The 18,580-nt window shown below is 39.2% G+C and overlaps 1 protein-coding gene across 1 annotated transcript; it reads left to right on the top strand.

Moving 5' to 3' along the window:
- Positions 1–1,021: 1,021 nt before the first annotated feature.
- LOC119628421 (protein FAM91A1) lies at positions 1,022–15,979 on the top strand (the record flags this gene model as incomplete). Its single annotated transcript, XM_062674132.1, has 15 exons — positions 1,022–1,054; positions 1,138–1,238; positions 2,328–2,505; positions 2,992–3,125; positions 4,005–4,107; positions 5,966–6,067; positions 7,038–7,124; positions 7,691–7,869; positions 8,554–8,720; positions 10,196–10,441; positions 10,977–11,123; positions 11,826–12,448; positions 13,125–13,228; positions 13,826–13,895; positions 14,241–15,979. Coding segments are annotated over 15 exons (2,385 nt in total), but the record flags the coding sequence as incomplete, so codon positions are not given.
- Between the last annotated feature and the right edge of the window lie 2,601 nt (positions 15,980–18,580).

Here is an 18,580-nt window from a genome sequence, read left to right on the forward strand (position 1 = left end):
TTTGTATTTTTTATAGCATTTTTAGATATTATATGATAATGAAATTACAGCCGTTACATAATTTGTCAAGTTATAAATTGTTATAACTTTTAAACTATAAGAGAAACTATAAGAGATTTTATAAAGGATTTATTTATCTTTAAAATAAATTCAAAATCGATCCTGTAACTATTGTTTATCAGTTATAAGCATTTGTTTTTAAAAATTTAAGATTTTTTTGATATTTTTTGAAATTTCATAGCTTATAATTTGATGAATAATATAGATACAGCTACGGACCCAAAAACTTTTTTGTTCTATGATAAAATATCTTTCTAATTACGTATAAATCATAGAAATATATAATTTTGTTTAAATAATACACTAGTTTTAATTTATACTTACCTCATTTACATTCTGCTATCGATCAGTTTTCATTTATTTCTTAACTAATTATTTAAACAATTGAAATATGAAAAAAACGATTTTAAACAATTAAAACATTTATTTAAGAAAATTTTTTTAAAAAAAAAACATTATTTCTCCTATACAATAAGACGGTAAATAATTTTTTTTAAAAAATCCCAAAATACTTTATTTGTTTATAAACAATTTCTTAACAAATAGCGTAATTTATTTTTTAAATGTTAATTAATACCTATGGTAGATGCAAAAAACAGCAATATTAAGATATTACGGAAAAAAACTATTTTTCATAACATTTTTTAGAAATTTAATTTTTTGTTAATTAAAAAAAGTTATAATTATCAAAATAATAAAGTAAAAAATTTTTTTTTGCATTTCTTTATTAAGTACTTAAATGATAAGAGCTCCACGAAGGGAAAAAATTATAGATGAATTATTGAAACTTTTATACCGTAATTTATAAAAACAGAGATTGGAAAAAAGTTAGTTAATTAACAATGGTGTAAATTTTTGAAAAATCGATATAAAAATTTTTTTTTAAGGGGAAAGAAAATACCTCGATACTGCCCTGGCAACACCGTGCTTAAGTGTAAGATTTATTGTTTATACAATCTGAAATGGAAATATTGTCGTCTATGAAATTTACGAGGTTATTACTAAACACATTTCACTGCAATGATGTTAACACATTAGTTTGGATATTATACAGCTTGTTGTGTGTTTGCATGACAGCCGCTGAGTGAGAGTGAAGTGGCCGTCATTGACGTACTGATCGATCGAGGGTCACAGACTGCAGGTACACTCGACTATAACATCGTTAAGAGCCTGTACAGGTGAGTTCACAAGTTTTTTTTTTTGTTATACAAGGAGGTTAAAGTTTGAAGTTTTTGTTATGTCAATGTTGGTTTTGGTTGTTTTTTTTTGATAAATTTGATTTTGTTTATGTGTCCTTTTACGTATCAACGGACCTTAGCCGAATAAAATGTTCCCTTTGCAATTCATTTACGACTATTGTCTTATCATAAGCGCTCATATTGCGGATAATTAAAAGAAGTTACGACGCAGTTCCAGCTAGGGGCTTAGTTGTTAAAATTGATATTTTTTGTCCATGGACATCAGCGATACGATGTTCACAGCTGACTTGAATAAATGTAATACTATATATGAAAATCGTATGTGTACTGTATTTAACTGATTCAATCTTCTCACTGTGGGACAGTGAGTCTTTACATATTACATAACCGCTATAGCTTGGGCATTAAAGTACTCATTTCTCGAAAATCTCATACTGTGTAGATAATAAGTTGAATATAAGCGTTCAAGTTCTGGTTAAGCTGGTTTTTGGTTAGGACTATATCTCTAAAGTTTTGGGCCACACCTAAATCTTGATGAAGATTTGATTGTGAAGTATTTGTGACGCAGAATAATTTTATCTTACATAGACCGGTAACAGAGCTGGTCCACTTGGTATTAAAGAGTCCATAAACATGGCAATGTGGACTCCGCAACCCATCTTGAAACACGATCTAAATCTCGGCTGTCCGGCCTAACAACTATGTTGCTTTTTTTTTCGGGCCCAGAGCCGAACTTCCTACGAGGGGCGGGAACCCCTAGGGGCCTAGGGGGCGCGCGGGATATGTGGGGCTGGTCTGCAACTGGGAAACCGTGGGCCCAAGGATGTTTTCAGGGCCCTACCTACTAAACGACTCCCCTGCACTCTTCGCCCAAGCGTCCGATCCCCTCCGAGGTCAAAACCCGGATGAGATAGGAAGTTACCGCTGTCAACACTACAACCAGACGGCGCAGCTCACCCCAAGGACGCCCGTTCGACGGAGTCTTCGAGGCGAATCGAAGGCTCTGAAACGTCGGCCGTCTCGGTACTGCAAAATTCAATGACCCTGAAAACCTGATGTCGTTCGCAGACGGGGTCTGGTGTACGTGGACGTGCCTATAACGGCGGCTGATAAGGTGTCCGTCCCTCCGTTGAAGGGCTTCGTCATGAACCGTGTGGCCGGGGACTACTTCGAGACCTTGCTGTACAAGGTGTTCGTTTCCATCGACGAGCACACCGGGGTCGGGGAACTTGCTGCCGTCCTCCAGGTCGGTAGGAGATGTACCTTGACACGCTTTTTATTTTACCGACAGACACCTACAACGTAAATACCGCCTTGAGATATGAGTTGTAAGGTCTCAGTTATTAGAGCACAACGGCTGCTGCGCCCTTCAAACCGAAACGCATTACTGCTTCACGGCAGAAATAGGCAGGGTGGTGGTACCTACCCGTGCGGACTCACAAGAGGTCCTACTACCAGTAACTATGCAACTTATAATTTTGCGGGTTTGATTTTTATTACACCATTATTACACCGTCACCGTGAAAGTCAATCGTAAACATTTGTTAAGTTCGTATTTCATTAGAAAAATTGGTACCCGCCTGCGGGATTCGAACATCGGTGCATCACTTGATACCAATGCACCGGACGTCTTATCCTTTAGGCCACGACGACTTCAATGTTATCCGATAATCACTCGACACAAGATGGACTCTCAAATGATGAAGATGGATGAAACTTGCTTTAATCAAAGGTTGACTGCGAGCTGGTGAAGCAAGCGGTTTCGCTGTACTGCCGGCTCGGGTTCGCGAACAACCTGCACCCCCCGCCCGTCTCCCCGCCGCACCCCTCCTGGAGCGACGCGGTCACGACACACACCCATCCGCCGTGAGTGTGACTTAGCGACGCACTAACATATTCTGTGCAAATTCGAGAAGAAAGCTCAAAAAAAACAAAAAAAAGATTTTTTTATTGCTTGATGTGTGGTTGATCTGCCCACCTGATATTAGGTTACTGGAGCCCATAGACATTTTTTCTTTTTGTAATTTTTTTCTTTATTAGTGGAGGCAAGGGGATCTAAGCCCATACAGCCTTTTCTGTTTTATATAATTTCTGAAATAAATTTTCAATAAAGCCGAAGCCAGGTCTTGTATGATTTATATTATATCCTGAAATAAAAATTTCATTAAGGCCGAAGCCTAGTCCTTTATGCCCATAGACATCTACAACGTAAATGCCGCCACCCACCTTGAGATATGAGTTCTTAGATCTCAGTATAGTTACAAAGGCTGCCGCGCCGTAAATATCACGACACACTTGAATATACCCTTGCAACTCACTGATGTGTCAGGACACGTTGGTTGAGAGCCGCTGGTTTAGCTAATGGAATGCAAAGTCACGTAAACTTGTTTCAGTTCCATATATTCGTGTATTAAAAGAGATAACGCCATTAGAGTCTAATGTTATTAATAATAACTATTCAACGATTTCAACTATTCTAATAATCGATGTAGATATGACCATTTTAAAGTCTTTTTTTTTAAATTAATTAACATTATTATTTATTATCATTATTATTAGGGAGTCCAACACTCATATAAATATTAACCTATCCATTAAGTACATGTATTTTCTACATGGATACCAAGTTTCAAGTCAATCGGATGCATGGTTCAGTAGTTATAACGGAACATCCGTAAAAACCACTGTAGATTTATATATTAATATAGTTTTTTTTGTATATGGATGAGCATATTCTTTGCACAGGTACCGACAAATAACACCTCTGACCTTTGACCCGGGAGTCGATGAGGAAACCCTGCAAATGGAACCGGTGCTTCTGAAAGACGCCCCATCTACTTCCAAACAGGTGTGTGCTTTTAATTCGAAACGGCAAGGTTCGAACAACAAATACGTCCGAAAATACAAAAACCAACTTTATTGCTATTGTAATAAAGGTTATGTTTTTAATTAAAAATCGATCGTTTGGTCACTCACATCTGAGTTGAGTATTAGATTAGAAAGCTTGTAGGAAGAATTTGTGGACAAGAATGAGGATCAAGATACTGCAATTACATCATGAATCTGTCTTACTAGAATGCTTTCAAGATACAACCACAGTGCGCTGGCTAAGGGTTAATGAAGTTTAAACTTTTTAAGAAACACAAACTGACTGCTAACCGCAGTGATAATGTATGTCTCTTATTTTTTTTACTTTCAAAATGTTGCACATGCTGCGGCAACGTGTGGCGCTAGTGTCGCACTCAGTTGGTAGCGCTGTCACCGAACAAGTTGGCGGAAGATTCAAAAATTTGAATTTGAAAATGGAACAATTTTTTATTTATTTTTATTGCTTAGATTGGTGGACGAGCTCACAGCCCACCTGGTGTTAAGTGGTTACTGGAGCCCATAGACATCTACAACGTAGACGCGCCACCCACCTTGAGATACAAGTTCTAAGGTCTCAGTATAGTTACAACGGCTGCCCCACCCTTCAAACCGAAACGCATTACTGCTTCACGGCAGAAATAGGCAGGGCGGTGGTACCTACCCGCGCGGACTCACAAGTGGTCCTACCACCAGTAAAAATCACTATTTGTCATTATTAGTCTATGGTGACAGCTCGGCATCATCTGTCCATATTCTCGAAGTATTGACCCTTAAGCCTTGTTCGGACTAGGCGAGTATTTTAATCGAGTACCGAGTAATTTAGTAGCCAAAAATTTAGTCGAGTAGGTTAGTAAATAATTTAGTCAAGTCAATCCATTTTGTTCTATTTTTTCGGGCGAGTAGCGAGTTGTTTAACCACTAAATTACTCGGTATTCGACTAAATTACTCGCCTAGTCCGAACAAGGCTTTAGAGTAACCAGGTCATAAAATCCCTTAAAAAATTGACCCTTAGAAACTTTTTGGCGGGAACGCGAGGAGTGAAGTTGTGTGATTTGGTTTTTTTTTGTCTATTTAGTGTTTCTTCAGGTTTAAATGTGTAATCACAGTGGTTTATTAATTGTTTAGCATCTGTGAATGAACCCAAATGTGGGAAAATGAAACAAAGTCGCTGGACGTAAACTTCTCGCGATCCTCCAAAAAGCCACTGAAAAAATCTCAGTAAATGACCACCATTTTACTGAGATTTTATTTCATCCCATATCATCTCATCTCATTTCATTTCATTTCATTACATTTCACTCCATATTATAATTTTTCACAATTATAAAAATATAAATTAAAATAAGATATGACCTAATAGATAGATAATGATCGGTGTAACCAGGGCACGAAAACAGACCCTAAGCTTTTTTTAAGGGCTTTTATGACCTGGTAACTGAGACCTTTAAGGCATGTCTTATTTTAATTTATATTCTTATTTTTATGAAAAATTATAATGAGTGAAATGAAATGAAGTGAAACGAGATGAGATGACTTGGGATGAAATATAATTTCAGTAAAATGGTGGTCATTTACTGTGATTTTTTCAGAGGACTTTTTGGAGGATCCCGAAAAGTTACGTCCAGCGGCTTTGTTTCATTTTCCCACACCACCCTTATTACAAATTTAAACCTGAAGAAACACTAAATAGACGAAATAAAACAAATCACACAACTTCATTCCTCGCGTTCCCGCTAAAAAGTCTAAACCCTAAGCTTTTCCTTATAATCAGAATTGCTAGAGCTAGAAAACGTATTTTGGCACAATTTTATTCTGGATTGTTCTTATTTGTTTGCAGATGCATGAAACTCCTGAGGGATCCGGGGGCGGTGGCCGTCGGGTAGCCGTGCTGTTTGACTCGACACTCGCCGCGTATCTGATGATGGGCAATCTGTCACCGGTATAATAAAATTTCAATAAAAAAAATCCTGTATTTCCTTATCCTTAATTTCCATTTCAAATGTGGTATTGATTTGTTAATGTTTAGTTATTTATTGTTACGCGCTGGGGTTCGGGATAAATAAAATTCTACCAAACTACAACTAAAAAACTGTATTCAACATTTAGAACACTTAAACACTTCACAAGCACTTTAAAACAGTCAACAAACACTTTAAAACTATAAATTTGCTTGTTCCGCTTCGCTTCAGGTGATCCGTTCGCTGTTTCGCTTCGAGTAGTTCCGATTATTAACTGACTGCGTGCCATCTCTGCAACGCTTTTATAGCCGATACCTCATCCATAGAATTATCGAGAATATTTCACACATCTCTAGTGGTAGTTCCCGCTATCTGACAATAGATGGCGTTGTACTTCTCGAGCGTTCTAGATCCTTCGATATTCGTTCGACTATTCGGCGATAGATGGAGTTACTCTTACCGGCGTAACATTATTAATGTTTTGCTTATTGTCTAAATGCTGGTATGAGTTTGTTTTTTGTTATTGAATATGGACCCCTTCTCAAGTGAAGGTCTCCTCTGGTCCTCTCCACTGATCTCTGTCACCGGTAACATACGAATATATTGAATACCTTTAAAATATCGGACCTTTAGAATTGAAGTGGCCTAACTAAGCATTTAAGAAAATGAGTTTTATACTTTGAACGATTTATAAATATATTTTATTCTATCAGTTTTTAATAAAAAAAAAATAAAAAAAAATCAATTTAAATTTTGAGCTAGAAAAGATCAAAGTACACTTTCCGTTTGTTTTAAAGCAAGCGTATACTTTAAACTCTATGATGTGCGCTTTAAGGCTGAAAGTATTAAAATCGAAATATAAATATTACAATTCTTCAATTAAATTTTTGGAGTTTACAAAAAAAACAAGAATTTTGGAAGAGAATTTCAAGAGATTCGCTTTTGTTTCAGGATCTAAAAAGTCACGCCGTGACTCTATTCGAAGTCGGAAAGCTGAGCGACGAAAGCTTAGACAGCCTGCTGTTGGAACTAGACAAGGTATGTTCAAGGGAGTGTACACGTGGAAAAAGCTGCATCCAAAAAGCTCGTCAAGAGTATTAGAGAATTACATATACATCCTTTTTTTTATTGCTTAGTTGGGTGGACGAGCTCACAGCCCACCTGGCGTTAAGTGGTTACTGGAGCCCATAGACATCTACAACGTAAATGCGCCACCCACTTTGAGATATAAGTTCTAAGGTCTCAGTATGGTTACTACGGCTGCCCCAGACCGAAACGCATTACTGCTTTACGGTAGAAATAGGCAGGGTGGTGGTACCTACCCTTGCGGAATCACAAGAGGTCCTACCATCAGTAAAAAATATATGTATTTATTTTCGACCGGCTAACGAATAATGTATTCTACAATTTAATTCAATAGCATTAGATTGGTTTGTTATCGGTATTTATGCTTCAAGACCAATTCTTTTACCTTTTATCTTGAATGTACAGATACACTTTGATTTCAGTCTTATAATATTAATATTATAAATATTACCATACTGACAATATTAATATAATATTGTCAGTATGGTTTTTCATTGGTGAATTAATTTCTTACTAAGGTCGTAGCAGATCCAGAGATAGAGGGCGAAGCCCGGCGGTACTTGGCGGCGGCGGCGTGTCTCCGGACTGCACTGCGGGTGCTCCGCCCCAAGCTGAGGCCCCTCGACCTGCTGCGGTGCGAAGCGTTGCACGCCCTAGGACATCAGTCCAGGACCAGGCTCCTCGCTACTAAATACAGGTAACTTAAAAATGTAATAAGTTTTTTTTGTTAATAACAATGTCAATGCACTGCTAATAAACTGCCAACCATGATTGTTTAAAGTCAAACTTTTTTTTTTTATTGCATGTATAGGTGACGAGCTCACAACCCACCTGGTGTTAAGTGGTTATCGAAACTCATAGACGTCTACCCCGTAAATGTTGCCACACACCTTGAGATATGAGTTCCTCTTAGAGTTCAGTATAGTTACAACGGCTGCCCCGCCCTTCAAACCGAAACGCATTACTGCTTCACGGCAGAAACAGGCAGGGTGGTGGTACCCACCCGCGCGGACTCACAAGAGGTCCTACCACCAGTAATTACGCAAATTATAATTTTGCGGGTTTGATTTTTATTACACGATGTTATTCCTTCACCGTGGAAGTCAATCGTGAACATTTGTTGAGTACGTATTTCATTAGAAAAATTGGTACCCGCCTGCGGGATTCGAACATCGGACGTCTTATCCTTTAGACCACGATGACTTTTTATTATTAGTAACAATGTCAATATACTGCTAATAAGCTGCCAACTGTGATTCTTTAAAGTCAAACTCTCGAGTCAGAATCAATACATTAACTGCCGCTTCATATAAAATGTAAAAACGTTGGTCTATAAATTCATCGAATCGAATCGAATTTGTAAACCGTGGTGGTGCCCCAGGGCAGCTATAGCCACAGCGCCGCTGTGCCGCGAGGCGCGCGCGGGGGCGGCGGCGGGGGGCCTGCCGCTGGTGGGGCCCGCGCCCCCCGAGGCGCACTCCCCCTGGATGAGGCTCTACATCTACCACGTTGCCGGGTACGGACCCCCCACGCTACTCCTCAAAAAAGGTACGTTTAAAGAAGCATATTAACAAAGTAATAGTCCTCAAGTCTAAGCCATCAAGACGCGACCGTGCGAGAGAGATAGCAATATATTTATAAACGAAACTTCATCATTCGTAAACTAATATCGGTATTGCTTGCACGAAGCTTTCTATTGTACTATTAAAAAAAAATACAGAAAGTTTCTTGTAACGTACAGTAGATTGGGGGGAATAGGGACTAGAGGTAGAATAGGGACAAATCTGTCACAATACTTTTGTTGAGTTTATAGAGATTTAACTTTGTTGAACTAAAAATGACTTATTTAGTGTTTAAGAATATTAAATAAATAAATAAATAGTTTGATTTTGTCATCAAAGTTTTGTAACTCATTAAAGATGTTAAAAAGCTAATTACCTAAAGTTAGGTGCCCACCTAACAACTAAATAGTGTCAGCCCTATCGAAATATTCTATTGTCTCCATTATTTAACCTGATTCACTCCAAAGCAAAGGTGAATCGGGAAAGGCTAGTTTTTTCAGTTTTTGTGTATATTTTGTAATGAACACAGTATAATAATAATGCATCGTATATAAAAATTAAGGCCTCCGGAACCATTTTAACCTCGATTTTATTGGTGTTACCCTAAGAAAAACCATTGAAAATTTGTGTTGGATTTGGAGAGGGTCCCAATTCCCCCCAACCTACGGTACATATGGTTATACAATGTTATGGGGGAAGAGACCGGATGAGGGTGTTTTTATTTTATTTTATTTTTATTGCCCTTGTAGGCAGACGAGCATACGGCCCACCTGATGGTGAGTGGTTACCGTCGCCCATGGACTTCAGCAATGCCAGGGGCAGAGCCAAGCCGCTGACTACCGCTTAATACTCTCCATAAGCCTCGTTTGAAGAAGGACATGTCATAGCGCTCAGGAAATACCGTGGAGGGGAGCTCATTCCATAGCCGGATGGTGCGTGGCAAAAAAGATCTCTGGAAGCGCACTGTGGATGACCGCAGTGGCTCCAGGTAGTATGGAAGTAAGCAGGTGTGTAAGCAAAGTAAACGTTTCACTCATTTTATTTATAAAAACTTAATATGCTCATGTTCAAATATATTATTGAATACGATTATCTTACCAAACCCACTCACCACCCCCTTTTTTTTCTTATCTAAGCTGAGATAGCCTTGAGAGGCTATTCAGCGAAACCTTAACTAGTAGGTGAGCTCACGGGGCTCAAACCGGAGTAATGCTAACACTGACCCTAGCAAGAGCAGTGCTTCGCAGAATCTACCACCGGATCGGAAACGCGACCAACTGAGAAGATCCGGCGAGAAACTCAGTGGGCTGTGTCAATGGGTTGATTCGCTCGTTGAGCCCTTTGTCGCAAGCGACGGGTTCGACGAGGACGGTGACCGGACCTCCCCTCCGGGCTCATCCCCGTGGAAGCCAAACTAATATAGTGTGTGAAGACATTGCACTATGGTCGTGTGTCGTCCAGGGAGCTTCCTGCGCAGCATGCCCCGTCTGCTGCTGGGCTACTCCCGGCTGGGGGTGTGGTGGTGGGGCGCGGAGTGCGCGGTGGAGAGCTCGGGGGGCGTGGCCTCGTGCCTGCCCGCGGCCGCCGCGCTCGCCGCCGCCAACACGGCCCTGCGCCGCGCCCCCGTGCTGCTGCAGGCCATGGGGGTCAGGGCCGCGGCTGGACTGCGGCACCTCATGTTCCCGCCTGAAGATGACCCTCTCACAGGTATCTAATACATTGATACGCCTATGAACTTTAGAAATTAAAATTTACTTAATAAATATAATTGCTTATATGGGTGGACGAGCTCACAGCCCACCTGGTGTTAAGTGGTTACTGGAGCCCATGGACATCTACAACGTAAATGCGCCACCCACTTTGAGATATAAGTTCTAAGGTCTCAAGTATAGTTACAACAGCTGCCCCACCCTTCAAACCGAAACGCATTACTGCTTCACGGCAGAATTAGGCAGGGCGGTGGTACCTACCCGTACGGACTCACAAGTTTTCCTGCCACCAGTAATTACGCAAATTATAATTTTGCGGCTTTGATTTTTATTACACGATGTTATTCCTTCACCGTGGAAGTCAATCGTGTACATTTGTTGAGTACGTATTTCATTAGAAAAATTGGTACCCGCCTGCGGGATTCGAACACCGGTGCATCGCTTCAACACGAATGCACCGAACGTCTTATCCTTTAGGCCACGACGACTTCTAAAAGTCTTCTATATGTAAACAAGCAACGAACCTCTCGCAGAGAACCAAGTGTTTTGGGCTCAGCACGCGGGGCTGCGGCGGCTGGCGCGGAGGCTCCGGCTGCAGCGCTCCGCCGGCTACGTGACGCTGGCCGACATCGGGGTGCCCGACCTGGGCTGCGCCAGCCCGCCCGCCGCCGTGCAGCTGGGTGAGTGCCGCCGCCGCTGACGTCGCTCGCTCCACAACTCTAACGCAAACGAATTTTTATTCTGTATTAGCTGATCCGGCAGACTTCGTAGTGCCTCAATCGATAAATAAAAGACCTAAACTTTTGTATAAAATAAACTTAAAACAAACAAAAGAATCCGTCCGACGGGGGACACATCAAAGGAAAAAACAAAATTGTTATTTTATTTAATTCCGAGCATTTTTATATTTATTTATCTACCTTTTAAACCTTCTCTGGACTTCCACAAATAATTCAAGACCATAATTAGCCAAATCGGTCCAGCCGTTCTCGAGTTTTAGCGAGACTAACGAACAGCAATTCATTTATATATATATAATAAAAAAAACAGTACTATTTGTTGAAATATTAATAAAAATGTCTAATAAATGTCATGTCATATTAAAAAGAAAAGAAATGTCAATACAATGTCAAGCAACAACAAGCTAATTATAGAACAACAAATGGTTACCAGCGTATATATATATATTAGAGACGTTCCGAATACCTTAGAGTATTTGTGTTGGATCGTGAACTCAACCACTCATTTATGCAATAGCCAAATAATAAGTAGCTGCATTGTTTTTGCCTGTTTATAAATATAGGTAGGTAGAGAATACTTTAGGCATGAAATCCATCCCAGTAAATAATACATAAAATGTAATAAATAAATAATATTTCTAGTGCCACAACGCAAGAAGAAAGAAATATGCGGCATCGCGAAACCGGTCCCCGACACGTCGCCCGCGGACCACAGCGCGCGGCTCCGGTCGCCCATAGAGTCGCACTTTGCCGTGACGCCGACCGGGCCCAGCGCGCACGGCTCGCCGGCCAACGGCTTCACCAGCGCCGACGGCGGCCGCCTCCTCCGCGAGGAGCTGGACTACCTCGACGCCAGCGAACCCCCCAGGACCGCCCCCGCCGACGACGACCTCGTCCCCATACATTCCACCTCCGCGAGCTTCGAAGACTTAAAGCATTCCAACGACGACTCCTTAAATAATCCAACGCCGGCACGCGACGATATCGATTCGAAACTAACCAAGGACAATTCGAGTAAAGAATCGATAGTCGACATAGTGTTGGTCAACGATAATATCGATATGAAGAGTTCGATGTGTAGTGATGTCGCGCCGGTGCACTCGAGTAAGTCGATGGACCGGCTCGGCGAGCTCCTGAGTCCGGCCGAGGAGACGATATCGATGTTCACGCAGCTGAGCGACAAGCTGAGCGAGGTGTCCGCGGCCGAGGGGGACAGCGGCGTCGACACGGCGCACGTCTCCGACGACGAAGCCTGCAGGCCAGAGGTGAGCCCACTAGTTGCCTTGTCATTTTTTTTAAAGGTTTTTATGACCTGGTAACTAAGACCTTTAAGTCAATTCTTATTTTAATTTAAATTCTTATTTTTATGAAAAATGATAATATGGAGTGCAATGAAATGAAATGAAGATGATTAATTTGAGACATTAATCAACTGGGATGAAATTAATTGAAATGAGATGAGATGATATGGGATGAAATATAATCTCAGTAAAACAGTGATTATTATTTACTGAGATTTTTTCAGTTGACTTTTTAGAGGATCCCGAGAAGCTACGTCCAGCGGCTATGTTTTATTTTCCCATATTTGTGCACTTTCACAGATACTAAACAGTTAATAAACCACCATTATTACACATTTAAACCCGAAGAAACACTAAATAGACAAAATAAAACAAATCACACAACTTCACTCCTCGCGTTCCCGCCAAAAAGTCTGGCTAGTCATTACACTGCTAGTATTGCCAGACTGTTGTCGCTTCGTTTCGAAGTGTGTGCATCCACAATTTCGCCGTTAACGAGCACACGGACCACCTGATGGTGAATGGTTACCGTCGCCCATGGACTTCAGGAATGCCAGGGGCAGAGCCAAGCCGCTGTCTACTTTTGAAATTGAAGGATATAGAAGGAAATTGAAGGATAATTTGACAATTTCCATTTCAGAAATGGACGATACTGGACCTGCAGTTCGGCATCCCGCTATTCGACGAGGCGCTTTGCGAGTCCGTGTGCGGCAGCGTGGTGGGCTGCGTGGCGGCGCCAGACGTGTGAGTACTCATGAGTATTAATGAGTCAACATGAGTCAACAACCACTCCACTACAAGTGGATATCAACTAAATTCTAGTAATACTACTTAATGCAAATTTAAGACATATATATATGGTTTTCTCGTGGATACCATTGTGAGAACTGGACTAAATTGAAATGGGACCACACGGGAAGCGTCAGCTTTCTAATAAAAAAATTTTTTTTTATTTTTATTTCTTAGGTGGGTGGACGAGCTCACAGCCCTCTTGGTGCTAAGTGGTTACTGGAGCCCATAGACATCTACAAAGTAAATGCGCCACCCACCTCGAGATAAGTTCTAAAGTCTCAACTATAATTACAACGGCTGCCGCGCCCTTCAAACCGAAACGCATTACTGCCTTCACGGCAGAAATATGCAGGAGTGGTGGTACCTACCCGCGCGGACTCACAAGAGGTCCTACCATCAGTAAGAAATCATCAAAATCGATCCAAAATTTATGAGGTAACGTACATAAAAAAAAAGCATACGGTCGAATTGAGAGAACCTCCTTTTTTGAAGTCGCCTAAAAAGGAAAACGATTAATACAAATGAAACTAAAATTTGTTCCTTCCCCAGGCTGGACAAAATCAAAGAGGACAATGAGTTCATACGTGCCGATGTCCTGAAGTTCGTGTCTCAGTGTCAGGTACGCTCGAACCTGTGTTTTATTTATTGCTTAGACAAGTGAACGAGGTCATGGCCCGCCTGGTGTTCAAGGTTACTGAGGTCCATAGACATCAACACCCTGCCCTGCCTGTTTCTGCCGTGAAGCAGTAATGCGTTTCGGTCTGAAGGGTAGGGCAGCCGTTGTAACTATACTGAGATTTTAGTACTTATATCTCAAGGTGGGTGCCGCATTTACGTTGTAGATGTCTATGGGCTCCAGTAACCACTTAACACCAGGTGGGCTGTGAGCTCGTACACCCATTTAAACAATTAAAAATATATTTTTTTAAATGAATACTTAATTATAATTGTTTTTTTTTCTCAGTACTATCCAGGCGAAGACATGGGCATAGTGAAGCGAGGTACTCTGGTCCCTTTGCCGCGCAAAAGCTTAGCGTTCGAGAACGGACGCATCAGCGAGTGGAACGGGAAGTGAGGCTGTCTCGCTCTCGCCGCAACAACAACCGGCCGAGCGACAGAGACGGGTATACGTCCGTCCCACGACACGCGTTCGTCGTTACGATTTTGAGCTTTATTGAACGTAGTCGAAGTTAATATATTATATTGTCATTATCATTAATGTTATTTTGATCTGAGCGAATGAATATTACAGAAACTATTTGTTGTGGAAGAAATGTACTTAACAATATGTGAAGATCAACATTTATATTCCAGATGTGGTAAAGTCACCTTTTCATTCATAGCATAGATGTGTGAACGAGCTCACGGCCCGCCCGGTGATTGCTGGAGTCCATAGACATCACTTAAAGCCTGTCAATTGTAAAGTACAACGGCAGTCCCACCCTTCACAGCAGAATGCACGACAACTATTACCCACTTTTTCCCTCCATTACTAGTCTTATTGTACTGAATAAAACACTTCACACTCATAGATACATAATTGTAATTGAAAGTGATCGCTTGAAAAACTGAAACTAACCCTGGCTTTCATTGAATTTCATTGAGTTAGCCGGTCATAATTAAACCACTTATCGTGGCAAATCTATTGACTGTATACCAATTTAAAAAATAAATCCATATAAATGTCACATAACAATACGTGTACGGGCAATTGCGCGCATTTTATTACATACGAATGCTTTATCTATCAGCTATCTATAGATCGTCGGCTTAAATCCGGCTCGAAGGACCAAAAAAAGGATGTGCAGTGTGTTCGGGCTTCTTATGATAGTGATAACAACTCTAATGATTTGAGTAACTAATTATTGGTAAGCTCAAACTCACTGATAGAAGGTATGGTATAAATGATCTTATGCAAGTACGCAAGGCCTTGCTGATGGCGGTAAAAGAACTGACACGAAAATGAATGACTGATGCATAATGCATCCGTATGCAGGTTTACTGTACGCACTTGTCCGTACTATATATGGGCATAAATTGAAAAGGACTTTCCGATTATAAATTACGCACGAGCCTGAGCGTCACGATTGAGACATCGACCTCATGACGGAACATGGTGGCGCCGTACGCGCTAGTGCACTCATCTAGAGCGAAAACTAGACATATTAGTGTTGATGGTACTATGACAGACACATTCGCTGGAGTTCCATAAAGAACTATGCCAAGTTTCATCGCAATTAGATGGAAAAAAATAGACATAATAACAGACATAGACATTTTTTTTAAATAACACTGAAAGAAACCTCTTGAATAAAAGCAACACACATATATATAGTCAATGTATTTATTTGATTTTGTATTTAAATGCCATATTTGATATGCCATAAAGAGTAGTTTGTATTTATTAATTGGCAACATTTAAGTTCTATTACTTATGTAGTGTAAAAACTTTTGTTCATAGATTGTATATTTTTCTTTTTTGTTTATTTGTCTGAAGACATTCTTTAATATGACAGTGACAATTGTATGAGAGAGAAAAAAAATGGATACATAGATGCAATTATTTTGGACACAGTATGTATTTAAGTTATATATTGAAAAATCATAACTCACATTACAATATGATTTATAAAATGTTGTTGTTTTGTTTCTTTACATATGGATCTAATCGTATAAATGTGCATAATAAAGTTATCAAAACAACCTATGTTTTTTTTTTACAGTAATGAAACATTTTAAAAGGTAATGTAGTAATGGTAAAATTTTACCTGTCTCCGGTATTGACAAACTATTCTGTTTTATTGTTATTATCTATATAACGATACTATATAATATGGAGGGTAGAGGTGAGGAGAACCGTCTCATGTGGGAGAAGCTTGAAAGTGTCCTATTTTCAGCACTAAATAACAGTTCAAAAATCCTCCAGAATGACGCTAGCATAGGCACAGGGTATGATATGAATTGAGCAGTTGTTAACTGATTGAAATATGCTGAGTTAGGAAATTTAATATATTTAATGACTAGAGTAGTTGGTGACAGTGTAATACAAGACCTCCCATGTTTACGTAGTCCAAACTAATTTCGTCAATATAACCTAAAATTATTGCTGGGGTAAATAAAACGTGGAGACATCGATTGCATTTTCTTATCAGCTTTAAATAAAATACTTTTTGTGATTTTGTAGTGCTTACAGTTCTTTCGTCCTTTTTTATTTCTCTATCTTATTTCCAATAAATTTCAGCGCCTTTTTTAAAATTTACCCGGTTGCTACTGTAGCGCCATCCTTATAATTTAGCAGATTTTAACAGGTGTCTGAAGTTAGCCTCTCAAAAAATTTTTTTTTTCGTACTTTCTACTTATGTTCTATTAATTCGTTTGTTCATCATTTGTTCTTGATTGTTCACTGTTAATACTTGTTTGTTCTGCATTTATTTATTTTAAAAAAATATTTAAAAATATACCTACAAGTTAGCTCCTCTAATGCAGTTTTTTATATTTTTTCATCCTTAATGACTCGTAAATATTCATTTTCGATTGTTCTTATATAAAACACGTTTGTTCTCTTTCGAAATTACTCGTTTTTTGTTTAATTAACTATTTGTATTAGTTGAATAAATGTATGCAAAATATGTGTACTGCGCATGCGTCAACTATAATGCCTAAACTTACTACGTGGTTTTAATCGTGAAAAAAAAAAACAATTATAAATCCTGAAGGACCAATTAATTGGTATACAGTTTAATTAAAAAAATTAAAAAATAAATAAATGAAATAATATTTATTCAACTAATACAAATAGTTAATTAAACAAAAAACGAGTAATTTCGAAAGAGAACAAACGTGTTTTATATAAGAACAATCGAAAATGAATATTTACGAGTCATTAAGGATGAAAAAATATAAAAAATTGCATTAGAGGGGCTAACTTGTAGGTATATTTTTAAATATTTTTTTAAAATAAATAAATGCAGAACAAATAATTATTAACAGTGAACAATCAAGAACAAATGTTGAACAAACGAATTAATACAAAATAAGTAGAAAACAAAAAAAAAAATTTTTTTTGAGGGGCTAACTTCATTCACCTGATTTTAACGGACACTTTTTCACCTACAGAGACAGTTCTCCTTACCTCTACCCTCCTTAATAATAGTGTGAATTAAAAAAAAGTATTTGGTTTTAAGAATATACCTTATATCGCGTTTTATTACCATTACATTATTACCGACGGTTTGAATACTTTATAGATTTGGTGATCATGCTTGACTCCATGTTTTTAATAAGGCTACCAACCGCGAAAACCAAATAAAGTATTAGTAGTAAAATTAGTCCTACGGTACCTGTCCAGCTCCATTTCTGATGGCCAATGTCTTGCGCGATGGGAGTTTGATTACATTCCGTACAGAGGTCGACACACCGCCTAATCTGGCCAGTGTGCTTAGTGCGAGTTTCTTAACGTTCTCGATAACGTAAAAGTTAAGCTAATTTTGTATGCAGTTGGAACAGCGCCTCTAGCGGTAAACGTACACAAACGATCCCATTCCCACATATATAAGCACACTGACCCTATATCTAATAAAGACCTCTGGACCGAATGTACTAATGGTACTTTTTTTTTTAATGCTTAGATGGGTGGACGAGCTCACAGTCCATCTGGTACTAAGTGGTTACTGGAGCCCATAGACATCTACAATGTAAAATGCGCCACCCACATTGACATATAAATTCTAAGGTCTCAGTATAGTTACAATGGCTGTCCCACCCTTCAAACCGAAACGCATTATTGCTTCACGGCAGAAATAGACAGGGTGGTGGTACATACACGCGCGGACTGACAAGAGGTCCCACCACCAGTAATTACGCAAATTATAATTTTGCGTTTTTGATTTTTATTACACGATGTTATTCCTTCACCGTGGAAGTCAATCGTGAACATTTGTTAAGTACATTAAAAAAATTGGTAGTGGTGCGGGATTCGAACACCGGTGCACCGGATACGAATGCACCAGACGTCTTATCCTTTAGGCCACGACGACTTCTAACTTACTACTAACTAACGTAATATGTTTAATAATGTTATTATTTAATTTATCTATGTCTTCGTTTCTGTAATACTATCACATAATCTATTTCTTTTAATTGTCCTAAATTATCTCGTTTTCTTTATTCGGACAAAGTAATCTAATAGCATTTAACACTAGGTTCATAGCTAATACAGTGCATAGTGTAGCTAATGTAATGTTTTATATACTTAAAGACGTTTCATATAGGGTATTTTTAATGAAACATGCTTAACTACAATGT

This window comes from Bombyx mori, chromosome 19, assembly GCF_030269925.1.
Source record: "Bombyx mori chromosome 19, ASM3026992v2".
Lineage (NCBI taxonomy): Eukaryota > Metazoa > Arthropoda > Insecta > Lepidoptera > Bombycidae > Bombyx > Bombyx mori.